Genomic DNA, 27,137 nt, shown 5'->3' on the forward strand with positions numbered 1-27,137 from the left:
TCGTTATTGGTCCCAAACTAAAGAGAGCTACTGACCTATGCAATATTTTTACAATGCTGGGGATGTCCCTATTTTCATAAAGCTTGTCTTCTTGCACCACCTCAAACCGCCACTGTCCCACCCTGCCTCCCTCCCTTCCCCACCTTATGCAGCTTGGTTTGGTGAAATGAGTGCTAGAAAACTCAGAACAGGCATGCAAAACTTAAGCAAGTCACTAAAAACAATTTCTCTCTCACCCGCTCTGACATTCCACAGGACGAAGGATATTTGCCTGCCACAAAGCCACTTCTACCTCTCACATTTATGAAAATTTGCTTCCAAAGGGGTAAGCTGTTAGAAGACCACCTTCTCATCGAGGTCAACCCCAAGGAAAAAGTAAGCGGATCCAAACGCCAACTTTCCTTCCCCTTCCTCTCACGCTTCATATTTCGTTTTATGCTAAATGGTCGATAACCGATTCTCTCTTTTTTTTTCTATTTACACGGCATGTATGAACTCGTCGTAACATTCCTGAGTATCAGCGAAAGCAGTAAGAAGCAGAACATGGCGTGCTGAATCAGAGTGGAAATTAAGAAAATCAAGCAAGGAAAGCTTGTGGTGATTAATGAGTCCCTTTTGGCAGTCGGCTTGCGGGCAAAGTGACAAATGTGGACAATGTCAGTTGGAAAGTAAACAGATACGTCATTACCAAAGTACCCGGCCAAAATGGTTCTAGCCAACTGCAAACCAGTCCTTCAGGAGTGTTATTACTTAAATATCCTAAAATACTAATGAGGAGGTGCACTGATTCAGTGACTGGTTAGTATGCATCTTTCTAGCCCTTTTTCCCAGAAGACGTTTTCATTCTGTCACTTTTAACAGTCTGAGTAAAAACAAAAAACAAGACATCGTTCTGGCTTAATGTTAGGTACTCAGTAGCCAGATACCTCCCCAAGAAGTTCATGGCAAAGCCGACATTGGTCAATACTGTCAACGCTTTAAAAATATGTAAGATTTTTTTTTCCCTCCCTTTTTTCAGTCTGAGAAGAGTTTTGCCTTAAAAATGGTCGGGTGCAAAGAGTTTCCTCATCCGAAAAAAGGTGACAGTTTTAACGCACATTTCAGCCTGTTCTAAGAAAAGATATAAATATTAATCACACATGCACACGTCTAGGTCTCGGTGGAGAAGTAATGAAGACCGCTACCCAAAAAAAAAAAAAGTGAATTAAATACGGGTATTAAATGTTACACAGTGCAAAAATGCCGAGATGAAGCACACAAAGCAATGGCTGCAATCCTTACAACAATTAGTTTCTTTTTTTCTTTTTTCGTTTTTTTAAATAGTAAGAAGTTTCCTGAGTCTGGGCTTAAAGTTCACGGTATATAATTCGAGTCTGTGTGTTTTGTATCGGTGGGGGTGCAGGTATTCGGTTTCGGTTGGCCTTTACTCGTAGCCTTGTCTAATGTCCATTCCTCGTTGTCAAGAGCCAATTCCGCTTGCTCGGGCGCTTGCGCTTCCGCTGCTTCCTCCTCCTCCTCCTCCTCACTCTGCTCCGCGTTCTCCTCTTCTGCCCCGCTGAGGGTCTTGCCGAGTTGAAGGGTTTCCATAGTCCGTTGAGTCTCCGAGACCCACGATTCAATTCTGCTGTTGAGCTGAACTTCCTCCGAGATGGGTTCAGGGGCGTAGTCCTCCTCCTCCTCCTCTTCCTCTTCCTCCTCTTCGTCTTCTTCAAGCATCCCTGGCACGAGAGTACTGGTTGTACTGGTCATGGAAGAATTCAAAATGTCCCGGCAGCTGCCATCTAAAGATCCGGTGTCTGTGCTTTGCTGGGAGGCCCACTCCAGGTTGTCATCTGGCTTCACTTCCTCCTTCCCACTTAGTGGTTTACCGGGGGACGCCACCGGGATGAGGCCAACGGCGGCTAGGGACAAGGGCTTACCAGCAGCGGCATTAGGCTTGCCAGGTTTCTCGGAAGCTGCCACCACCTTGCACGCCGCTTCTCTTTCGTTTTCAGAGGCTTCCAAACCATCTGAGTTTTCCACCATGTTCCTCCAATTTGTTTCTGGGGGAAAGAAATGCAGAATGTTTGGCGAAAGGCTATAAAACAACAGGAGAAGCACGCTTCCCTTTTAAACAAGCCGCTGAGCACATCTAGGTAGCATCATCCCCGTTCGAGGCAAAGCTTTGAACAATAATACAGTTACCGAAGTGCCGTTATAGGTCACAAAAGCAAAGAACTGTTTCCAGTGTGCTGTGGTTGACAGTACTGAACACAAATTCTGTGCATTGTGAGCCAAGTGCTTAACGCTGCAAAATAATATAACTGAGGCTATTGTCCGGTTAAGCATTTTAAATGCTAATAATTAAAATGTTCAAAGAAAAAGGCTTCTGTCTGTAGAAACCTAAGAATGAAAGGGGATGGGAAGATGCAATTCTAAGAATGCAAACTATTCTTTCCATGAAGAAAACTGTATGTGAAAACAGACAAATTTTAGCCTAGGAGCACGTAACTATTTGTTTCCAGATCAGCAACCACATACTGAAGACTATTTGAAAGAAAGCTATGGTATAATACCCCACTGCTCCTTAATTATTTTAATCGTTCTGATCTTAATGTTCTTAGCCTCCTATTTTATTGCTTTAATTTTTTTTGTTTTTTTGTTTTTATTCTCAGACTACAAATTGCTCTGGAAGCTTGTTGAGAGATAGCCTGGTTTATGAGACTGCAATACCCTATGGGCCTTGCATTCCAAAGATTAAAAAAAAAACTTACTAAATAACATTTTCAGATTTATGCAGCTGATTGAACACAGAGCCAATTTAATCCGCCTAAAACAAAAGCTTACATTTCAATATTCCAAGCAAGGATGTCGGCAAGGGAGAGGGTTCGAAAGTTAAAGGGGTGGCCCCACCTGTGTGATCAAGCTCCACCCTCTTTATTACAAGTGCCGTAAGAGACAAATGTAAAAATGGGATAAGGCTCAGTCACGCAACTGTGGCCACCATGCGGACTTTTTAAATGGCTTCTCTTCCCCCTCTCCTTTCTTTTACACACTCCCGATTCCAAAGACCAGAAATTCAGGCCATGGTGGTCCTATCTCAAAGGGGCCTCAACTAGGGCCCCTTTACGACCTGTGGACTTCAACTCTCAGAATGCTGGCTCAGGAATTCTGGGAGTTGAAGTCCACAGGTTTTAAAGGGGCCACCGTTGCCCACCCCTGGCGGACTCTATGACATCTAGTATCAGACACATGACTAGAATAGAATAGAATAGAATAGAATAGAATAGAATAGAATAGAATAGAATAGAATAGAATAGAATAGAATAGAATAGAATAGAATAGAATAGAATAGAATATGGAAGGGAAGGGAAGGGAAGGGAAGGGAATGGAGAATAGAATAGAATAGAATAGAATAGAATAGAATAGAATAGAATAGAATAGAATAGAATAGAATAGAATAGAATCTGGAAGGGACTTTGGAGGTCTTCTAGTCCAGCCCCCTGCTCAAGCAGGAGAATCTATACTGTCTCAGACAGGTGAATGTCTAGTCTCTTCTTAAAAATCTCCAGTGATGGAGCGCCCACGATTTCTGGGGGCAAGCTGTTGCACTGCTTGATTGTCCTCACTGTCTAAACAGACTATCCAGAATGCCAGACTGTAGGAGATGGTTAACATTCCGAGAAGGTTATAAAGTAAATTTGGTCAAGAGATAAAACCCACGGTTACCATTATAAAAGACAGTCCAACTACGAACTAAGGGAAGACTAGATAAAAGTCATGTTTGAAAGCGCAAGAAAGATTAAACATGATTCTGAAATATATGCTTACCATACTCCTTCTCGTTCACCTCTGAAATTGGCTCTGAAATCACGCTGCAGAACGAAATGGCGCTGGCTGCCGAAGGGTTTCGGGAATGCCCCATGTGGTGGGGCACCTTCTTGATGTTCTTCAAGGCCTCCTCCTGCTCTTGCTCCATGGCTGAAACCATATCTCGGTAGGCTTTCCTGGCCTCTTCCGTCAGAGAGACCAGTTTGTTAAAGAGGTTCTAGAAGACAAAGAGCCCACTGAGAGAAGGAAAACTGCCACCAGATACTCCCAGTTTGTTTTCATTGCTTTCTTGGAAGCTTTCCTGTTTGTTTTCCCCTTAAGTGTTATTCATACAATGCACAAAATTACCCAAGGCAGCAAACACACACAATACTCCCTCCTACTTCTATGTTCCCCACAACAACAACCCTGTGGGCTGGGAGGGATTGGCCCAACACCATCCAGCTGGCTTTCATGGCTAGGCGGGACTAGAACTCAAGGTGTCCTGGTGAATGGTCCAAAGTCACCCAGCCGGCTTTCATGCCTAAGGCCGGACTCGAACTCACAGTCTCCTGGTCTCAAGCCTGGTGCCTTAACCACTAGACCAAACTGGCTCTATATAAATATTTTTAAAAAATGCATAGACGTGCCCCTCTGATTACATCAGGGTTGGAAAAGTCAGCTTTTATTTTATTTTTTTCTTTTTAAAAAAATAGATCATAGTTGTGTGTATGGAAACGAGTATGAGCGCCAAACCCACTTGAAAGATTTGGGAAGAAACACAACCCACCCAAATGGCAGATACAGATCAGGTAACTTGGGTTATTTTAAAAGATAGGAAAAGAATGAATTTATTTCTCAGGCATCATTGGATGTGTTAGGAGTGCCGTGGGCAATGAACTCCGTCCTTCCGGAGTTGACTGAGAAGCTCTTACCTCAGCGCCTGAAAAATTGAAGATGCCCACCACGCTGACAGGAACTAACTTGTTCACGCAGCGGCCAAGCGCTTTGCGTCCGAGGGCAAAGACAAAAGGGATTTCTTGTTCCCGAGCCATGGCGATCACGTTATACAAAGCTTCGTCTAGTCCACCTTGAGGGACGTCAAGGGAAAAAAAAAAGTTGAAGAACTCCCTCACAATGAGTTAGATGTAAATGCACTAATTTTATTTATCTATTAAACAGTCTAAACCAGGGGTCTTCAAACTTGGCCCTTTTATGACCTGTGGACTTCAACTCCCAGAATTCCTCAGCCAGCCTCCATTTTGCTTGTTAGATTTAAGACAGGGGTCTTCAAACTTGGCCCTTTTATGACTTGTGGACTTCAACTCCCAGAATTCCTCAGCCAGTGTGCCTGCCTGAGGAGTTCTGGGAGTTGAAGTTCACAAGTTATAAAAGGGCCACGTTTGAAGACCTCTGGGCTAAATCACCCAAAAGCTGAAGTTCTTTGGGCAGTTTCCAGTAAAATTTGACTGTGTTAGTCAAACAAAAATCACACAGAAATTGTATGCATGCAAAACATGCAAACCAGATGAATTTGAAGCTGCCTAAAAAACAAAGTAGCAACAGCAATAGCACTTAGACTTATATACCACTTCGCAGTGCTTTGTAGCCCTCTCTAAGCGGTTTACAGAGTCAGCCTATTGCCCCCAACAATCTGGGTCCTCATTTTACCAACCTCAAGGATGGAAGGCTGAGTCAACCTTGAGCCAGTGAGACTCGAACTGCTGAACTGGTGAAAGTCAGCGGAATTAGTCTGCAATACTGAATTCTAACCACTGGGCCACCACCGTATCAACAAACACTTCACTAACGTGAAGGTACCTCAAACATATCAAATATTGATCTCTGGAATTGAATTTGATTCCTTAAGACAGTGTTTCTCAACCTTGGCAACTTTAAGATGTGTGGACTTCAACATTGTTGGTGGGGAATTCTGTGAAATTCTTAGAAGATGTATGAACTTTGGGGGGGGGGGGTGTCAGTAGTATGAAATTTGTTGCCACGGTCTTCTTCCAGAGTTTTTTTTAAAAATTCCCAATATAGGCTACAGTCCTGACAATGTTGATGATTTCTCCATTCAAGCAATAAGCAGTTCTGACTCCATTTAGTCTTGGGGATCCATCATGATCATAGTCAGGTGCTGCCATCTGCTGTAGCCCATGAACATCTACCCTGCTGCAAATAATATTTGCTGATGCATGATATGTGGAAGAGCCTAAATGTCATCTCCAGGAAATGAAAATCACCATTTGTAACTCAAGGGCACCATCTACAGCCAGGCAGAAAAGGGAAATGCTGTTTCCCTGTTTCAAAATGCTGCTTGTTCAATGGTGAGATAATCAATTGTTCTTACTAGAGAACTTATCGGCAAGAAGGGTGCTTGAAAAGAACAGTAGTCTTCATAGTTCAAAAGCCTGAGGTAGACAGTTACTTAAAAGAGAGCAGTCTCAAATAGAATTGTCTTCCCCTGCCCCCATCCCACCCCTCAGAAATGCATGAATGTTTTAATATCTGCCCATTTGCTTCTCTGCAACTGCAGAAACTGTGTCACACAAAAACCCATCCCTCATAGTCTTCTTAATCTCTTAGGGGAACCCCTTGAGAAGGTGAAAGCTGCAACAGGAAAAAGCCTAAGGCAGTGATGGTGAACCTTTTAGAGACCGAGTGCCCAAACTGCAACCCAAAACCCACTTATGTATCGTCGGGTGCCGGGTGGGCGTGGCCAACTGGGTGGGCATGGCCCGATGGGTGGGCGTGGCTGCGGTGATAACGGTAGACTGGGTGGGACTAAAAAGTTCAATCAATCAATTCCAACTTTGCAAGATCTTTTTTTTTCCCCGTGAGAAGTTGAAATTGATTGATTGAACCTTTTTTTTTTTGCACACGGCGGCAGAGGCCTAAAGCGAAAAGGTTTTATAAAACCCAGCTGAAGGCCTAGGACTGGGGCGACGGCGCGAGTGCCCACAGAGAGGGCTCTACGTGCCACCTGTGGCATGCGTGCCATAGATTTGCCACCACGGGGCCTAAGGCCTGCTCAGTGATCTAGGGACATGCCACCTTCTGTAATATACAGAAGACAGCAATCGGGAAAGAAACACCCAAATAATCCTATGTTAAAAAGGAAAGTGGCTCAGAGAAGATACCCCGTAAGAGCCATGTGTACCTTTGGATTGAATCTTCTCACAGTTGGGAGAAATAATTACACACTTGATCTTGCTTAACTTCATGTGTTTGGTCACCTCCCGTAGCCCCATCACAAGTCTCCTCTTCGCTTTGGCTTTTATAGGATCCTTCTGATAAATTCGCTCTTGGAAGCTGACCAGCTCTTGTAACAGGAGAGTCACACATTCATCAATTTCTTTACTCAGAACTTGATTGCAGTACCTGCACGTTCAGGACGGGAGCAAAAAGACACATTTCAGCAAGGCTGATTGGCAACTATTATGTTGGGGGGGGAAAGCGTGCATCCTTTTTCAAGTTCTCTTTCTGAAACTATTTTAATTCCATCGGCCATAAATTGAGAGCCGTGACTAAAAAAGGACAGGTATGAGTATGTTTAAGAGCTCTGCGTTGTTAGCTGTGTTTCTGACAGACTAAGCACTGCCTATGTATTCCTCCTTTGTTAAACTCTTTCTTAGCCTCCCTATGCTCCGTACTATTTGAAACTTATTTTATTCTCAGTGTTTTCCAAAACCAGGGCAATTGTCTTATTTGCAGACCGACTGCATGGATGCTGCACGAAGCAGTTCCAGCTACAAAAGCATCAGAAATAATCCCAAGGGTGCTTTTTCAAAATGTGACTGGACTTTGTTTTTCTTCAACTTTCAAGGAAAAACAAAGTCCAGTTGCCTTTTGAAAAAGCACCTTTGGGACAACCATGGCCTGGATGACTGAGGAGCTCCATAGATAATCAGAAATAATCCTCCACAGATAATTAGAAATAATATAATGCAGAAGGACAGGAGAATGGGTAGTAAGCTGTCCTGAAAGTAAGACGGGGAATAAGGGAAGCAATCCTGGTATCAGTACTTGTCATCACAATCGCCTTGTGACGAGATGAGCAGCAAACAAATTCAATAAATAAAAATATAAAACATCTCCCCTGAGCCTTGACCCCTACATTGTTTGTTGAATCCTATTGTCTTAAAAAAAACCCAACCTATAGATTTAGGAACATTTTTTTCTATACGTGTCTGGTATGTACTGTATATCTGATGCATGTTTTTCAGCTCTAAGGCAGTAAATAAAGATGAAGACATTGAGGAGCTTCGTGTCGCTTTCACTTACAAATACTTTTTAATCTGCTTCACTTGATGAATCAGTGCCAAACATGTTTATTTAATAATAATAATAATAATAATAATAATGATGATGATGATGATGATGATGATGATAATAATAATAATAATAATAATAATAATAATAATAATAATAATAATAATAATAATAATAATAATAATAATAATAATAATAAAAAAAAAGTTGGAAGGGACCTTGGAGGTCATCTAGTCCAGCTCCCTGCTCAGGCAGGAAACCCTATACCATTTTGGACAAATGGCTCTTCTTAAAAACCTTCAGTGTTGGAGCATTCACCGCTTCTGGAGGCAGGTTGTTCCACTGGTTAATTGTCCTAACTGTCAGGAAGTTTCTCCTTAGTTCTAGGTTGCTTCTCTCTTTGGTTAGTTTCCATCCGTTGCTTCTTGTCCTGCCTTCAGGTGCTTTGGAGAATAGCTTGACTCCCTCTTCTTTGGGGCAGCCCGAGATATTAGAAGGCTGCTATCGTGTCCCCCCCTCGTCCTTCTCTTCATTAAACTAGACATACCCAATTCCAGCAACCGTTCCTTATATGTTTTAGCCTCCAGTCCCCTAATCATCTTTGTTGCTCTTCTCTGCACTCTTTCTAGAGTCTCAACATCTTTTTTACATCGCGGTGACCAAAACTGGATGCAGTATTCCAAGTGTGGCCTTACCAAGGCATTGGTACAGTGGTATTAACACTTCACATGATCTTGATTCTATCCCTCTGTTAATGCAACCTAGCACTGTGTTGGCTTTTTTGGCAGCTGCAGCACACTGCTGGCTCATATTTAAATGATTTGTTGGACACCAGTCCCCTGCATTTGGATAACTTACTACAAAACATCACATATGCCTGGCTAAAGATATCCAAAGTTCTCTTCGAGAAGCAATTCTCTCTGAGCTTGAGTAGCTTATGCTCCAGAAAGCTAGAATCTATTTAGGTGGAACAGAAATGCCTCCCTGTAAGAACTTAAGTTCATTCCACTTAAGCCAATTTGTTTCCTTTGAAAAAAAAATCCCACGGAATGCAAAGGTTTTTGTTTTTGTTTTTTTTTTAAAAAAAGCTTACTCTCTGAATCGTTTGCTGTGAATTTTGGTGATCGTTGACGATGCCATGGGGCTTCCTATCCCTGAACTGGCAGGTGAGCCTTGGGAAACAGGAGTCATGCAGTAGGGAGAATTCTGGCTTGCGGGAGAGAGCGAGGTGTCACTTGGCACGCTCAGACCAGTTTCTGGAAGAGACAAGACAAAACAAACCAGTCGTACGCTGGTAAAGTTGCAGCATGGAAAATGTATTCAAATATATACACACACAAGAATCTTGTTAACTAATGGCCAGCGTTCAATTGGTACTAGATAAGAGTCACTGGAATTCAGGGGGAGGAGGCAGACTTGATTGGCAACGCAAGAACTCTGAACTGATGACGCATTTAACTCCGCCCTCCCAGCTCTGCCTGCTTTTCTCCCACAGGTGGCACTCAAAAGGATGGACTTTGTGTCAAACGTCCTCCGTTATTTCTACTTCCATCTCATCATAATCCTCAGAAATGCTGAGTTTACATGTCTTTCTTCATATAGACCAGTATCAGAAAATCCAAAGGTCTTTGTAAAACCCTCTCCCAGGAAATGAGTTAAGAAAGACGTGTAGCAGATACAGATGTAATGAGTAGAACAGTCACACTCCACCTCTTGTTCGCCAATTAAAAGTCTTGTGTAGCGGAATGTTAACCCAATAGATTGCAATAAACTATTTTAGACCATTGTTTCCATGAGCAACTGGATCCAGAAGGTTTCAGGGCGACAGTTACGGAATTAAAAGCCCACTAAACATGTGTTTGGTTATACAACGGCTATTACACATACTAATACAAAGACACGTATCAGGTTGATCTGACCTTCTTGAGATGTTAGTTCTTCCGCCTGGTTGGAAGTCAGAGTCACCTCTTCCTCCTCTTCACCTCCCAAAAGGCTGTGATCGGTTGATATACGTCCTTTCTTTTCTTCCCTCTCTTTCAAAATAATCTGAAACAAACCCAATTAGGGTATGGTGAATATTTTTTGTCGGCTCGGGAATTCTGGGAGTTGAAGTCCACAGGCCGTCCAGGATGCCACAGTTGCCCACCGCTGATATTGTTAAACTAGAAGCTCCACTTTAGGAAACCCGTTTACCTTTTTCAGTGCTGTAGGACGTTTCAACTTTGAGAGTTCTCTCTCTTTCCCTCGTTTTACTTTCGGGCTAGTGGGATCCAAAGGGTTAAGACAACCCACCAATGGCTGCCCTTTGGAGAAGGACTTTCGGCTGGCGGATTCTTTGGTGTGAAAGGGGACTGCACTGCCAACTGAAGATAAAAACAAAAGCGTGCAACGGCTGAATTGATGCTGCTGGAAAAAAAAATGGGTGTTTCCCTTGTGGTTGACTCTCCTCCCACATCCTCCATTCTCTTTAAAATGCCTTTTCCTTCACTGGAATTAAAAGCAGATTACAACAACAAGGACATTACGCAGTGAGATGCTGCTGTTTGGAGATTATCTGCTTATCTGAACACCAGATTTATAAGGATAGGTGATGTTATTCGTATTGGTCAGAAGAACCAAGCTACCAAACAATTCCTTTAGATAACTCCTAAAAAAAAAAAAAAACCTCACAAAATGTCCTACAACACCATTATTACAGGATTATGGTCTACAAATCACAATATCTGGAGTTGCACAATAAGCAGCATTCTGACTTAGCGCCAGGCATGAAACCTCAACCACAATTGCATTCCGAGGTTCAAAGAAACGTTTTGCATGGAGCGTAGCCAACATTTATCCATGGCAAAGGTATTTTGGGCTACCGAGTGGTGTCACATTGTACTTTTAAAGCAGAGGTCCCCAACCTTTTGGGCACCAGGGATCGGTTACGTGGAGAGAGGGTTTTCCGCGGACCGGAGGGTGCGTGGTTTTGTATGCCGCCTGCGTTTCGCGGATGGAGTTTTGCTGGTTTGTGCGGACCGGTTGCTGGCATGCCGTGGCCCAGTACTGGTCCACGGACCAGGGGTTGAGGACCTCTGTTCTAAAGGATTCCTGACCAAAAGAGGCAATGCAGTTATTACACCGGTTCTCTCTGATGGAGGAGATGCTGGAGAATTGCGCAGCTACCAAGAGCGGGGAAGCGAGACATACCCACCTGTGTACGAGAGGGGTCTGGTGTTTGTGATCTGCCGAGCCTTCATGGCCTGCTGCTGTTTCTCAAGCGCTGCCAGCATGTCCCCCAGGTCTAACTGCACAGGAGTTTTACTCTTCTTCCCAGCTGCTTTTGAAACGGCTTCCTAGACTCGGGATGACAAATGGGATCAGTTATTTCCAGTGGCCCAAGGGATCGTCTCAACCAGGTCGCCTGGCTTTTATAGCAGTGGTGGCGAACCTATGGCACGGGTACCAGAGGCGGCACTCAGAGCCTTCTCTGTGGCATGCACGCCAGGCCCTGGAGATGCCAACCATCCCTCTTCAACAGCCGTCCGCTAACTCGCTGAGGTCCCATGTGGCTGGATGCATCCCAGCACCCATGCGCTCGCTGGCCTGTGTGCGGGGGCCGATGGTGTCAGGCAGCCGCCGCCCCGGCCCCTGCCTCACCTTGCCCTGCGACAATGGCACCACCGCTCTGCCTCACCTCACTCAGCAAGACGAGCCTCCTGCCCCGCCTGCCAGAGACCCCCTGGATCTCCCTCAACCCTGCCTGGCCCCCACAGGCGTCCCTCCCCATGAGCAACATCAAGGTGATCACGCCCACCTTGGCCACACCCACCTAGTCTGCCATCACAGCCACGCCCACCCAGTGGGCCACGCCCACCTGGCACCCGGCGATAAATAAGTGAGTTTTGGGTTGCAGTTTGGGCACTCGGTCTCTAAAAGGTTCGCCACCACTGTTCTATAGTGTCTGAGGCTGTTCTGTTCTTTTGACCGTTAAAAAAAAGGGGGGCGAGGGTGAGGCTAGCAGTGAATGTTACTATAGGAGCAGACTCATTAAGGAATCTGTACAGGTGGTCCTTGACTTGCAACCACAATTGAGAGCAAGGTTTATGTGGTTAAGCAAAAGCCCTTTGTTGAGTGAGTTTGCCCCATTTTACAACTTTCCTTGCCACGGTTGTTAAGTGAATGGCTTCAATTGTTAGGTTAGTACAGAGTGATGGGGTGAACCTGGCTCCCCCATTGACTTTGCTTGCCAGAAGGTCACAAGAGGGAATCACATGACCCCGGGACAGGCAACCGTCGCAAATATGAATCAGTTGCCAAGCGTCCAAATTTTGACCAAGGGGCTGCTGCAGCGATCATGTGACAAACGGTCATAAATCACTTTTCTTCAAGGCTTTGGTCACTAAATGAGGGCTATGATAAATAGAAAACAAAATACTACAAACTTTCAAAAGGAAGTGTAGCATTTCATTTACTGCAGGAAATCTCCCTGCAGGATTACTAGGCACAGGAGTAACATGGTTTAGGGACCTGCATCCAACCCTTTCCGGCCTCAAACACTGCAATCTGTCCACCTAGATCAGGGGTAGGCAACCTTGGCTCTTTTATGACTGGTGGACTTCAACTCCAGAATTCCTGAGCCAGCACGGCTCAGCTTGGAAACCTCTCCCTTTCCCCTCAGCATGGCTGGCTCAGGAATTCTGGGAGTTGAAGTCCACGAGTCATAAAAGAGCCAAGGTTGCCTACCCCTGACCTAGACTGACATCCAGAATGCATTTCAATTATACTATTAAAACAGACCTGAAGCTTTCTCTGCTCCATACTGATTTCGGAATACTCTTGGGCTGTAGCCAGCGCTGCTGCGAGAGCTTTCTTCTTTTGACTTTTGGCTCTTTTGGGAACAGAGGTGGTGATCGGAATCGGAGTCTGTACTATGTTGATGGGAGAATTTTCAGGAAGACCATCCAACTAGCGGAAGAGGATATGGTGAGAAGTATAAAGGGGATGCAGTGTTGAAAAGAGATACAGCATGAACAGCAGCTCTGTTTTTTTAGAGCTGATCTTGCTCCTTTATCTAGGTCACGGGTCGGCAACCCGCAGCTCCGGAGCTGCATGTGGCTCTTTGAGCCTTCTCCTGCGGCTCCCAGCCTCCTCCGCCATTTGCAGAGAGAGAGACAAAGACAGAGAGGCACTTGCGCTTCCCTTCTCTCCCTGTCTCTGTGCCTGTGTGTGTGTGTATAAAAGAGAGTGGCCTCATGCTGTCCTCTAACAAGCTTATTGGGCGGGGCTCCTCCCTTTGCTGCGTCTCAGCAGGAAGCAGCAGAAAGCAGGAAGCAGCAGCTCTCTCTGTTTCTGTCTCTGTCTCTCTCTCACATACACACACTGAGTGGGGGAAGAGGACTGGCAGACCAAGGGCAGGAGAGAGCCAGCCCAATAAGAATGTATATCAGCTTGTCGGAGGACAGCGTGAAGCCAGCTTGCCAGGTGAGCAGAAGATCGGAGAGAGGGAGAGGGGGGGAGAGAGGGGGAGGGAGACAAAGAGAGGGAGAGAGAGAGAGAACTCATGCATAGCAGCCTGTATTTCTTTTTAATTAAACTCTTCAATCAAGTTTTCCCCCTCCTGTGCGCCCGCGCAGGCAACTTTTGCGGCTCCCAGTGTTTTCTTTTCTCCGGGAAACGGGTCCAAGTGTTTAAGGTTGCCAACCCCTGATCTAGGTCAACATAGTGTTTTTCCTAACTGAATGGTCAGTTTTGTGTACACAACTCCACAAGATGCTGCAATAAAGCTAGAATTTGAATTGTAATATACAATTGTCCGCTAACAGTCTCTAATTATACTTAAAATCTTATTTAACCTAATAAAATACCATTCTTAATTTAGAGGCACTCCAAATTAGCAACCATGATTTGACTGAGAAAGACTGCAGGTCCTTGATTCTGGTTTGTGCTGCACGCAAATGTGTTTCTGAGCACTTCCCCAAATATGCACATAGTTAAGGTATGGTAAAGTCTCGCTGGCTAAACTCACTGCCTGGTTACTACATTCACATGTCTGTGGGATCTGGGGTTGCTACAAAATGTTCACTCCCGATATTGCTTGTGGTCTCCCAGCTAAATACGGTAGTAATCTGCTTTAAATTGAAAATCCGGATCTTAAGAAATCAATTATGTTCTTCACAATGCCAGTCTATGCTTTTTGCACTCCCAAGGAACAGTTCCACTCACTTTTATTGCTCATTAAAAATCAGCCACCATATATTGAAAAGAAAAATAACCTCATCAAGAGTTCAATCCCCCAAATATTATAGTGTCACTTACCATTTTGGGTGCATGCTTCAGCTGCATGTTATTCACTTTAGAATGTCCACTATCGCAATTTAGCTCTGGGAATTCTTCTTCATCCTGAACAAAAAATTTGGAAAATTCATTAACTGCAATTCACAGGACAAAATATCTGTATTTTTGCAGGAAAGCATTACTCAGCTAGCGATTGGTGGAAAGGGGCAAATGCATATGAATAGTACCAAGAGGGATAAACGTGAAACTATATTGGAATTTGCAGGAAATATATTGTTATCACATGCCAGGATATATTGAAAACAAATTGAAAAATGTTACTAGTAATTTGAAGAATAGTTTTTAATGTTTTAAAATCAGCAAGCGGGGCACAGCAAAATGTAGCAATCAAATCAATTCAAAATCTCCATTTGTCTTAGTGAATTAAAGCTGTCATAAACAAGATTAATGAAAGAGTTACCCCAAAATATAGCAGTTCAGGGCTCTGCTCTACTTTGTTTGACTGGCTTGTGATTACTGGTTTCTCAATTTTCTTCTGCAAACTCTGTTCCCTTTCGGAAGATGTGCTGTGACCTCTACATTTAAAACCAGGCTATACAAGCAAATAAAAACAAACATATTAGGACTGTCCTTTTAAATTGCAGCATGAAAGCGCCCATGTAAATCACAAAGTATGCGCTAGCTATCTTGTCTGCCAGGTGAAAATCTAACTATCTATGTCAAGGCTCCACAACCTTGGCAACTTTAAGACCTGTGGACGTCAACTCCCAGAATTCCCTAGCCAGCATGGCTGGCTGGGGAATTCTGGGAATTGACGTCCACGGGTCTTAAAGTTGCCAGGGTTGGGGACCCCTGATCTATGTGATTGTAGAAATGTAATAATGACAACAAAAAGTTGAACAATCTTTACAGAGCAAAGCAGAGTAAACGGAGTGGCATTACAAAAAGTTAAAATACTAATTCATGCAGTCAATATTTCATCAGCTTATTCGTATTCCATTTGCCTAAACCCAGTTTAATAGGAAACTAATTCAATAAAATTGACATGTTCAACAATGGATGCAGACTGCCAATGAATTCTACAATCATCTTTCAGCAGAGATGTACGAACGAAAGAATATACTAATAGCTGGAGAAGTTCATTTCTCTAGTAAAACTCTGCAAAGGAAAAGCAAATTTCTTTCTAGTGTAAAAATGCATTAACCCGAAGTTTTATAAACTTACTGATTAATGGATTCTGCAGCAATCTATTTTTCAGCCCTATATAGTTTGTTGCAAGCTGAGCTAAAAGTTCCTAAAATCTTGGAAACGGTAAGAACGTGTAGAGCAGTGTTTCTCAACCTTGACAATTTTAAGGCATGTGGACTTCAACTCCCAGAATTCCACAGCCAGCAATGCTGGCTGTGGAATTCTGGGAGTTGAAGTCCACATGCCTTAAAATTGTCAAGGTTGAGAAACACTGGTGTAGAGTATAGTGCTTTCAGACTGAAGATTGATGCAACAGAGCGTCTCACTAAGTATTCAACAGAAAGTTGTTCCCAGTATTTTTCTATCTGAAAAGAAAGCTTGAAGTAGATCAGTGGAAACTCTACCTCTGAATCATGCTGATGTTCAGGCTGCTGTCCACCTCTGGAGAAAGAGTTTCTCTCTATCCAAGGCTTCTTCTGAGTGGCTTGTGAAGTGACACTCGCCCAGCTGGCACCAACTTAGAAAAGCATCACAGATGTTTAGGGAAAGATAACATGTGCAAGAGAAAAACATGCAATGAATACACGTTACATTTTTTTTTACACAGAAAAACAAAACAAAACTCCACATCTTTAAGAAAACCAACTAGATGTTGGATCTAACCAGCATGCGTATTCACGTCACTAGCTTTGCCTGTTTACATGGTTACATCACAAGAAATAATATAGATTCAGAGCAGTCTGTCTGCAACTTTTCCTTCTTTAAAGACACTGAGCAATCTTGAAATATACAGTATACGATAGCTACCATTCTCATTTGCTCTTCATATAGGATGCATTTTATTTCTAGCTGAACAGATTTCTATTTCTGTTTTAATTTTTAGCATAAGGGTACAAGAAGGATCTCAACTCATTTGCAATCTTTAAGGACTAATCAATGCAGTCATGGAAAATGTAACCCGGGGGGGGGGGGGAGAAATGGAAGAGGAGGCAGATTACCAAGAATTACTAAAATGTTAATTACTAAATGTTGTTTTTTTTTCAAAAAAAGCAGTATGCTGACACTATTCACAAAATATTTTGAGGAGAAAAAAGCTGGACACATTCAGAAACAAGGCCACAGTATTTACACACGTCGCAATGTGGAAAAGGTTAAGGGTGTAGAATTTAATCAGCTAAAGGTGTAAAGGCGTAATCAGCTAAAGTGACAACAGGTATCCATCCCACATGGACACGGACCCACAAAATAATGCTTCAAACTTGCAAAGCCAGGGAACTTTACCTGGGTGTATGGATGATTCTTTGATCTAAAAATAAATAAATAAAAAAAAGTTGGAGAGGTTACTTTACATAGGCGTATTTAATATCGCTTCCCACTCTTGCACTTTTCAGATGTCTACCTACATTTGTTCCGGCCGATTCCGTGTTTCTGGATGTCGCTGCCCCTGCTTGGTTGCTGTGCTTAGGACTGCAATAGCCGCTGTCGCTATCAATATCGGCTTCGCTGGCCCCCTGCTCGCTCGAGGACTCGGTAGGGTGGGAGGCGCGCCGTCGCCTGCCCCTCGGCTTCCAGTGCAGACCACTCACGCCCTCCGAGAGGGACTTGCTGGCAATTTCTGAAGGGAAGTCTGCGAGTCAAAGGACAGTCTCAGGAACTGACAAGGGTTTAACGCAGGGGTGTCCAACTTTGGGAACTTCCAAGACTTGTGGACTTCAACTTCCAGAATTCCCCAGCCAGTTATGTTCCCGAGGTTGGACACCCTTGGTTCTGGGGACTTCTGGGAGTTGAAGTCCACAAGTCTTAATGTTCCCAAGGTTGGACACTCCTGATTTAATGGGCAACTTCCTTCTTGAGAAAGCATGTGTTGATGGCCACCTGGACAGAGAAACGCCATTGAATTGGATTTCATTGTTATTCTTTTTTTTAAATTTTTTAATGATTTCTCCTCTCACTGGAAGAATCAAGTGATTTCTGTTTTATACAAGGCTCAGCGTACCAACGGTGGTTTCTGAACATTAAATAATACAGGTGAAAAATAGTACCTTTCTTTTGTGTGTGTTGCTATGTAAGACTGAACGAAGAGTATAAGCAGTATAATAATAAGTCATTAAGTCACTCTGGATGGTGAGTTGGGCAGCAAGCAAATTTTACAAAATAAAAATGCAAGTAAAACAACAGTTTTGAAGTATCATAGTTTGACTGAAACACTGTTCAGGGCTCTGGTGCAGAAGGGTGATCTAGTCATCAAAACCAGCTTTTCTTTCTTAAAAATAACATTTCAAATTGTTATATTATCAAAACTAAACACATTATTGCCATACCTGTTTGCTGACAAGCATCCACCAATAGGACAATTTTGGGTCTGTTCTCTGGGCCCGAAGAATTCGTTTCCTTCTGGATAGCAACATTTTTCACTGGAGGCCTTTTGCTCTTTATGTGGGGTTGAGATGGCTGCTGCCGATTGAAAGAGTAGCCAAGCAAACAGATAAAGCTAATTGACATGACTTAGACAATATATATATATAGATATATATCATAAAAATATATGAAGAGCAACAATCATATATCTTTAGTCATTACCTTGTTACTTCTGAATTAGTTTATGGAATGTTAGTCTATCTGCTCCCATTTTTTTAGTCTTCTAAAAGGTCTTGGAGACTTGGCCATGTCAACTTGCCTGGGGTCCCAATGGGAATGTAGCACTTTGGAGGTGGCTAAGAGAGTAGATAACTCCCCCACACACACACACAGACACACCTGCCTTTGTGTACTTGGCTCCCTACCTCTCCATTTTGCTTAGTTTTAACTTAATTTTAAATTTAAGGCCCTTATTTATTGTTTTAACGTTTTATAGCACATTTTATTCAACTCTGTAAGCCATCTAGAGCACCTTTGGGATGGGCGGTATACAAGTTTAGCAAACAAACAAAGAACTCTTTTTAAGTTTTAGACTCCCCTGAGTATTGGTAACTTAAAATGTAGCTGGTTTCTGCATTAAGACACAATTGCACTTCTTATGTTTAGCCACTGCAACACGCGAGCTCGCCGCTGAAATCCAAGGACAGATTATTTAGCTAATGACACCTAGTGACCAGGCTTTACTAAGTGACCTGCAAATCACATTAATCCCTTGTGATCTCTGCCCGAAAGATGGAGATTAACAAGAAGAAAACAACCTGAAATGGTTGAGAAAAACATGAGGGTGGCAGAAACACTTAAAACTGATTTTAAATACATTCTGGATATATGTTAGGTAATGTTGAGAGCTTATGGCCACTGTAAGCTCCATTCACGGCCTTGTGGAATAAACATGCATATTCGGTGACTGGAAAAGTGCATGTCTAAATGGTCAGCTCTCCCAGGTAAACCAGACAATAAATAGGGAGGAGATGAATTCTACTTTACTGTAACAAGATCTTGCAAATCTTGAAGACACAAACTTCCTGCCTTCCCAAGTTTCTTTCTTTGACCCTTAAACTACTGGAAGTGCCTGTCTCTTTTGTCTGACTGCTGCCTTGACAACATTGCTTCACCTGTTTTTCCAAGGTGTTTATACTGCCTAGTGTAGGAGTTTTTTTTTTACTTTTGATGTGAAAAACCTCTTGAATTTTACATCTATTTTTCATCGCCACCATAGCAAGATACAAAAAAAGGGGGGGGGAGTACAGGCAGTCCTCGACTTACAAGCATTCATTTAGCAACTGCTCAAAGTTACAACAGCGCTGGAAAAAGTGACTTACAACTTCTAAATCCTCACATTTACGACTGTCACAGCATTCCCCACGTCAACAGGTGCACATTTGGGTGTATGTCAACTGGCATGTATTTAGGACAGTTGCAGGGTCTTAGGGACATGTGATTGCCATCTGCAGCCTTCCCAACCAGCAAAGTCAATGAGGGAGACCAGATTCGCTTAATGACCGTGTGATCCCCTTAACAACTGAAGGGATTCGCTTAACCGTGGCAAAAAAAGAGAGTAAAATCAGACGCAACTCACTTAGCAATTGCCTTGCTTGACACACAGAAATTCTGTGATCGTAAGTCGAGGACTACGTATAATAATGAACCCAGCAGTACATTTGGGTTCGACTTGCTATTTCTCAATGGTGGGTTGTTAAGTGTTTGGGAAATGCAAAGGAGCTTACTTTTTGCACCACCGATCCTCTGCTGGTACTTCTGCTCCTGGGACTACACAACGGAAAGGCCTGGCTTGGTTGGGCCGGACGATCCGTGCATTGTGCTGTGACTGTGTTTATGGCACTTGCAGGCTGAAAGGGCGCAGAGTAAGGTGTTGGGAAGGGATGATAGAATCCCATAACTTGAGTACAAGGTGCTGGCATCAGCTGGTAATAGGCATACTCGCTGGAAACCGGTGGCTGAGTAGATATAATGGGATAAGCCAGATACGGCCCGGCGGGGTTTGTGTTCGGCTGCTGCCACCTGATGTCATTATTGTACAGTGGAAGTTGTCTGAAATAAATGAAAAAAAAAATCCAAGTTAGGTCTGCAATTATTTTTTATAAAATCAGTTTAAAGCAGGGGTGTCCAACCTTGGCAACTTTAAGAGGGATGGATTTCCAGGATTACCTAGCTAGAATTCTCAATATTTTCTCATTTTCTCAATATTTTTTTCTAAATCTTCTTTTAATTTTGCCTACTTTCGGTGTACTAAAAATTCTAATAAAAACGGGGGGGGGGGGGGGAATAAAGGCAATGCCAATACTAGAATTTTATTGTTACATTATATAACCTCAGAAACATGAAAGTCTGCCAGGGTTTCTGTCTGCTCCATTTTCTACTATTAATGATCAAGACAAAAGGGTTTTAAGACCCTTTTTCAAAATAAATAATTTGTTCTCCAACTACATGGTGTAACAGTCACGCAACTCAGAAGAAAGCCCCATGAGTTCAATGCAGGTCCAAACAACAACAACAACAAAAAATATGCATCATTTTTTAGATTTTTCCCCCCAACATTTCAGAAAGCAAGACAAATTAAATTATGCTGGTCTAAACAGAGATATACTGTAAAGCACCACAGTAAAACCAGAAATAGAAATAAAAAACAAACTTGTACTGGTTTTTTAACGTATAGATTTAATCACCTGTTGGACTGGTTTTCTTGAACGAAGGGGTAGCATGTAATCAGGTAGCTGGGAATCGGCGTGGCCTCAACGCCATTGATGTTTCCGCCATCATTAGGCAGCGCCATTGGCATCACCAGTGAATCGGGCCCCTTCTTCTGAGGAATGAACGGTTCCACTTCAGCAGACAATTTCACGTTCTTAAAGGGAAAAACAAAATGAACAGGATTCTTCATACATAAATGGGTCATAAGGATTCATCGGTGTGTTAAGCTTTTAAGTTTGCTGTTTGTTAAATCTAAGCAATTTATTTAAGCTAAATGAGTCCATTTGAGATCTCTTATCGTCACAGGACACATATTTTGCAATTTAGCAACAGGCACTACCTAAATCAGGCTTTGGTTTTGACAGAGGATTTAGACCAGACATGTCAAACACAAGGCCCGGGGGCCGGATGCGGCCCGCGAAGTGGTTTCATGTGGCCCGCGAAGCCATGCTGGAAACAGTGAGGGAACGGCCCCCGCTGCCTTGGCCCTGGCCCTGGCCCAGACCAGCCGGGAGCCAATGTACAATTTTGTGGTGGCCATCTTGGCACTTGCCCCGCTGGACCATGCCTTGGCACTTGCCCCGGTCCCACCCCCTTCTGCCAGAGACCCTCAGATCTGTCCCACTCCTGCCCAGGCCCCCACGGGCACCCTTGACGCAAATGATGTAGAACTGGCCACGCCCACCCAGTAGGCCACACCCACTCCATCCACACCCACCCAGTAGGCTGCACCCACTCTGGCCACATCCACCCGGCCCCCCCAGGGCAACCGCAATGCTGATGCGGCCCTCAGTGAAATTGAGTTTGACACCCCTGATTTAGTACTTTACTATTAATATTTATATGTGCGTATTCGTATATTACGGTGTTTATATGCCATCCAAATTAAAAGATTAGTTTTCATCATGGCAGAAAGTAAGCACTCTTGGCTAAAGCAGCAAACACTTCAAAGCCATGTTTATTATACAAGTTTCCAGTGATTTACGGGTACTCTTCAACTTACGACCACATGTTTTTTGTTGCTGAGACATTTGTTAAGTGAATTTTGCGACCTTTCTTGCCACATTTGCTAAGTGAATCACTGCAGTTAATTTAATAATAGGGTTGTTAAGTGAATCTGGCTTCCCTATTGACTTTGCTCGCCAGAAGGGCGCAAAAGGGGATCACGTGATCCCGGGACACTGCAATCGTCATAAATATGAGTCAGTTGCTAAGTGCCTGAACTTCGATCATGTAACTATGGGAATGCCACAACTGTCACGTAAAAAACGGCCACGAGTCCCCTTTTTTCTAAGTCAAGGACTAACTGTAATTTGTCAGAAGTGCATTTTGTACGCTGCAAATATCGTTTGGATTACTGAAACAGATCTGCCCAGCAGATCTGCTTCTTTCTCATCAAAAGAATGGCAAGTTACATGCCAGCAGCCTGTACCAAAGATTAAGACCAAAGATTTTTAGCTAAAAAACCATTCAAATGACATTTCCTTCTGTTCATGTGTACATGTATACCCTTGGTTTTAACAGACTGCATCATCAACTAATCATAGGGAGTGAGTTCACACAGCACTCTTAGGATTAATTTTTGGTCAGTTGGATTGCATTTCAGGGTATTCTGCAAACTTAATCATTATGTTCCTTAAGCTAACCAGGGACAATTTATTTTCATATTGCAAAAAAAAATATATGATTAAAGGTGGAGATGTTCATTATTAACTGTAATCACTTATAATGAAACATTATCCTTAGAAGCCTAATTTTCTTAAAGCTACTATTATAAGCTATCTTACAGTAAGTAATTATTAATGTAAAAATACTGGCTTTTCTTCCCATCTAGCGTTATACCACAAATACTATTTGTGAAGAGCTTAAACATTTCCCCCCAGTTGCTGCCTCTAATTATGGTTGTTCCCAAAACTAAACCTGGGTAACATAAATCTGTGCCCCATTTGGTTAGCATTAGGAGCTGTGGTGGTGCAGTGGTTAGAACACAGTATTGCAGGCTAACTCACTGCTCACGGCCAGAATTTGGCCCTCACGCAGTCTTCCATCTTTCCAAGGTCAGTAAAATGAGGACCCAAATTGTTGGGGGCAAAATGCTGACTCTGTAAATCGCTTAGAGAGGGCTGTGAAGCACTGTGAGGCGGTATGTAAGTCTAACTGCTATTGCCGTTTCATTCCAGGAAATGTCTAACACTGAAAAATATTGTGACTGAATGGCTAACCAGATATATAATTTTAGAGTCTACTTCAGCAGGAATAGTAAGCAGAAAGGTGACAACTATATTGCTTAGGATAACATGCTCAGCACAGCTACATTCAGTCTCATTGAAAGTATAAAAACACTGTGATGAGATTTAAACACTTATTTACACCAAGTAAAAGATGAAGCCAAAGACATTCAGTGCAGAACGGAAAACTATTTCCTGCATGAAACATAACATTCTAGCCGATTCTCCAGCTGCCTTGTGCAAAAACTATATTAAAAAATTGCTATACAGATCTGTTAAACGCGTCTATGAAAAACAAAAATAATGGATTCAGTTTTGCTGTTGAGGTTTTAGAAGTAATTTGTGACAGTACAAAATAAATGTCTGTAATAATGTTTTGTAATTTAATTGCCACTTTGAATTTTTTTAAAAAGGGGCCTGAATAAAAAGTAGAACTGCAACAATTGTTAACCTTTATTACCTGTAGAGGTTGTAAGCATAATTACTGGGATTAGAAACAAAAAGAAGGAGAGGTAACACTGTAACCAAAATTAAAACCATCAAGTACAAACGTCGTGTACTCATTACCAAACATAATCTAAATCTAAAATCTAAAACTGAAAACAATCAGATAAGAGGGGAGGATTCAACTAACACCCATAAATCTAAACTTTACCCTGACGTGTGACTACAAGCTTGAAATGTTGTTATTAGGGTTAAGCTACCTTTTGTTTTTGTTTCAACATCTGCATACTAACTAAGCGACTTACAATCCAATAGTAATTTCCCTGCCTTTGATGCTTCTTCAGAGATTCTTCTATACACACAGCTCCCTCTCTTTGAGGGAGATGGGCAGCTCAGAAACGGGGAAAAAAATAAAATAAAATGTACCGGCAGTCCTCAATTTACAACCGTAAGTGGGACCAGAATTCCCGTGAATCACGCAGTCGTTAATTTAATTTACCAATTCAAATTTAAAAAGGGCTTCCTTCACTGACTCTGCTCGTTAGAAGCTGGCTAGGAAAGTCAGAAATGGTGATCACATAATTGCAGGATGCTGCAACCTTCTTACGTACATGCTGGCTCAGTCGAACACCCAAATTTGGATCGCGTGACTGTGGGGATGCTGTGACCGTTGTTAAGTGTGAGTACTGGCTGTAAGTCACTTTTTCCAGTACTGCTGCAATTTCAAACAGTTGCTAAATGAACGGTTGTTAAGCCAAGGACTACCTGTACACTGCTGGACCCCATTAAAATAAAGGAAATAGATGGTCTACTCCAAGGCTTTTCAACCAGTGGTACGGGTACCACCTGTGGTACATTGGCACCTGGCAGGTGGTACATGACCATCCTAGAAAAGTGGTAGCAGGGAGGGGAATGAGCTGAACCGGTGGCAGCACCACACAAGCCTGAGCGAGAGACGGCTGGAGCTGCAGGGCTGTCAGGGCTCAGCGGAAGCGCCAGGATCAGCGCCAGGATCCAGCTGGAGCCCAGCGCTGATCCTGGCGCTTCTGCTGAGCCCAGAAGAAGCGCCGATCAGCTGGAATGTTGCAGCATCTCCAGGGTCTTGTCATTTACATTCAGATGCTTGGCAACTGATTCATATTTATGACGGTCACAGTGTCCCAGGGTCATGTGAAGTGACCAAAACCTGCTGCAACCACCCAGCAGACGGGGGGGAATAAAAACCAAACACCCCCCACCCCACTCCTGCTGCCAATCCTCAACAGAAAGGCTCACAACAATGAAAACCTCGGACAGGAGGAAGAGCGCCACTGGGCGGGCAGGCAGGTGTCTTGCTCGGCTGTGGCTTGGGGGGCACTTTTTTCAGTGCCATTGTAACTTCAAACAGTCACTAAGCGAACTATTGTAAGTCGAGGACTACCTGTACTTTATCACTTTTTTTTCCTTTTTTTTTTTTTTTTGGTCATCAAGTTTTTGACACTTTGTTAGGCGACTGGTGGTACTCGGATGTTGCCATATCCTAAAAGTGGCACAATGGGTGAAAAGGTTGAAAAGCCCTGGTCTACTCTGTTGCTTGGGCCGAACGCTTCCTTCCAGTTCGCCGGGTTTCGAGACTTGGCTGGCCTTCATTTTACTCCAATAAATGTAAAACTGTTTATATCTGCCGTGCCCTGCCCAATTTTCCAGCATATTGCGCATAAAGGCTTCTTTGTTTTCTGTGTAAAAGGCACTGTGGTCTTTAGCAGCTGCAGGGACAGAAGATGGCACTAGCAGGAGCCGGCTGGTAAAGTTAGTGCATTACAAAGTACAAAAAGACTTGAGTAATGGATATTTATCCTCACCCAATAAAACAGAAGCCAGGCTGTGCCTCGGCCAGAGCGGCAATAGCTGAAGGGGCCCAGTGTTAAAAAACATAAGGCAGATGCACACAAGTTATGTTTTGAACCTCAAATGAAGCTGCAGTCACCCTGGCTAGTGACTGGAAAGGATCTGAGCGATGTTTGCTCTTTCAAGAATTTGTAAAATGTCAGTTTTTTGAGGTTTCTTTTTTATTTAAACAGGGAGCCTTCTAGGAACAGCTCCACAAGATGTCACACTTTCTGGTTATTTTCAGAGCAGCTTTGAAAAAAACCCACACAAAAGCAGCTGTGGCTATAGTTAGAAAACACTACGCGGTATAATGTTAAGATATGGCAGACATGCAAGCTGGTTGGAAGTTAGCAAAGACAGCGTCGTCATCTTGCATGAGATTCTGCCTTAAGAGGTGACAGGTTGAGAAAGGATGTTTTTAAGCAAAGTTTGAGGGGCACAATGTTTCCTGGGGGAAAAAAGTTCATTTTACAAAATGAACACACAAGCAAACGATACACATTATGTTGATCATACTCAAGAGTTATGCTGTCAACAAAATGGTAAAATATAAACTTTTTTGACGGGGGTAATCAGAGGGATAATGGAAAAAATGAAACTCATATCATAGTTGTTAAGAAGTTTCTAGAGCAGTGTTTCTCAACCTTGACCAGCTCCCTGGCTGGGGAATTATGGGAGTTAAAGTCCACCCATCTCCAATGGTCAAGGTTGAGAAACACTGCTCTAGAGCAGGCATGTCAAACTCGCGACGTCACACGATGTATCGTGACTTTTTCCCTATTGGGAATGGGGTGGGCACGGTTTTGGTGTGACACATCTGGCCTGCGGGCCGACAGTTTGACATGCCTGCTCTAGAGTATATACTGTAATATGATTATGAAGTGAGCGAAAAGAGTGTTTACAGGAACTCAAATGGGGTCTTGAGTTACATCAGAATAAAACCTACAGACAATTTACTGGTCATTTATTCCTCACTTAGCAACTGTTTGACGTTACGACAGACCTCCCCAGAGCTACTTGCAACCCAGTTCCAGAGTTCCAATGGATACACACATACACAGTCACATAATCACACTTTCGACACTTGGCAACCAGCTCACATTCATAGCCATTTGGGGTGTCCTGTGGTCAGATGACTGCAATTTTCAACATTTTTCATCATTTCTACACTTATGCCCAGTTTCCGTTAAAAAAAAAGCCCATTGAAGAAAATAGATTCATTTAACGACCACAAAAAAGACAGTAAAGTCAGGTGTGTTACATGATGACCCGCTTAATAACTGCCATGACTTACCACCATAATCCAGAGATAAATTACGGTCGTAAGGAGAGAACTACTAGCAACTTTAAGGATGCAGTCCTATCCTGGGGATCTGGTACTGCAAGACATTCGGGATCAAGGATCTAATTTCAGCCCTGTGTTATACTGAAAATTCGGCATTTGTGCAAAGTTATAGTCTATAAATGCTCCGTCTCCTTTACAACCCTCAGCATTGTAGCTTATTTTCAAGAAAGCTTTAGAAATCCAACTAGATTTCAGCTGCACCAGGACAAGAACCTGTTTTCTGCAACTCTGATTTGTATCTAACCAGTTTCATAAAGTGATACTGATTAAAATATATTATAATAGAATATATTGCCCAAAGGACTTATATGCTTCAAAAAGAGATAACGAGCAGGGGAAATTGTATCCTAGATAAACCTACTTTTAAACCACCAGCTTAAATATCTCCTGCAATTTGTTCTCACACGAAACAGGGTGTTTCCAAACAAGGGACATTGTAAGGCACATGTTACATTTTGTAATAATACTAATTTTATTCCTGGACACCAAAGACCACATTGTAGATAACATTTGGTTATTTGCTGTCAGTTTTTCAATAATCCTTATTAGCCAACGCCTCTTTTTTGAAGGTTATGGGTGCAATCTATCATGCT

The 27,137-nt window shown here is 42.9% G+C and overlaps 1 protein-coding gene across 1 annotated transcript; it reads right to left on the reverse strand.

Annotated features, from left to right (window-relative positions):
* Positions 1 to 474: 474 nt before the first annotated feature.
* On the reverse strand, positions 475 to 26,499 carry SECISBP2L (SECIS binding protein 2 like). Its single transcript, XM_015816224.1, has 18 exons — positions 26,494 to 26,499; positions 20,634 to 20,812; positions 19,674 to 19,998; positions 17,850 to 17,982; positions 16,932 to 17,155; positions 16,810 to 16,834; positions 15,933 to 16,045; positions 14,801 to 14,932; positions 14,362 to 14,445; positions 12,844 to 13,011; positions 11,258 to 11,399; positions 10,258 to 10,427; positions 9,984 to 10,110; positions 9,158 to 9,320; positions 6,953 to 7,173; positions 4,725 to 4,879; positions 3,811 to 4,027; positions 475 to 2,042 (listed from the first exon to the last, which is right to left on the reverse strand). The coding sequence occupies exons 1-18, from the start codon at positions 26,497 to 26,499 to the stop codon at positions 1,354 to 1,356; spliced, it is 3,273 nt and encodes a 1,090-aa protein (XP_015671710.1). The 3' UTR covers positions 475 to 1,353.
* Between the last annotated feature and the right edge of the window lie 638 nt (positions 26,500 to 27,137).

This window comes from Protobothrops mucrosquamatus, unplaced genomic scaffold, assembly GCF_001527695.2.
Source record: "Protobothrops mucrosquamatus isolate PMUCROS unplaced genomic scaffold, P.Mucros_1.0 scaffold415, whole genome shotgun sequence".
NCBI classification, from domain to species: Eukaryota; Metazoa; Chordata; class Lepidosauria; order Squamata; family Viperidae; genus Protobothrops; species Protobothrops mucrosquamatus.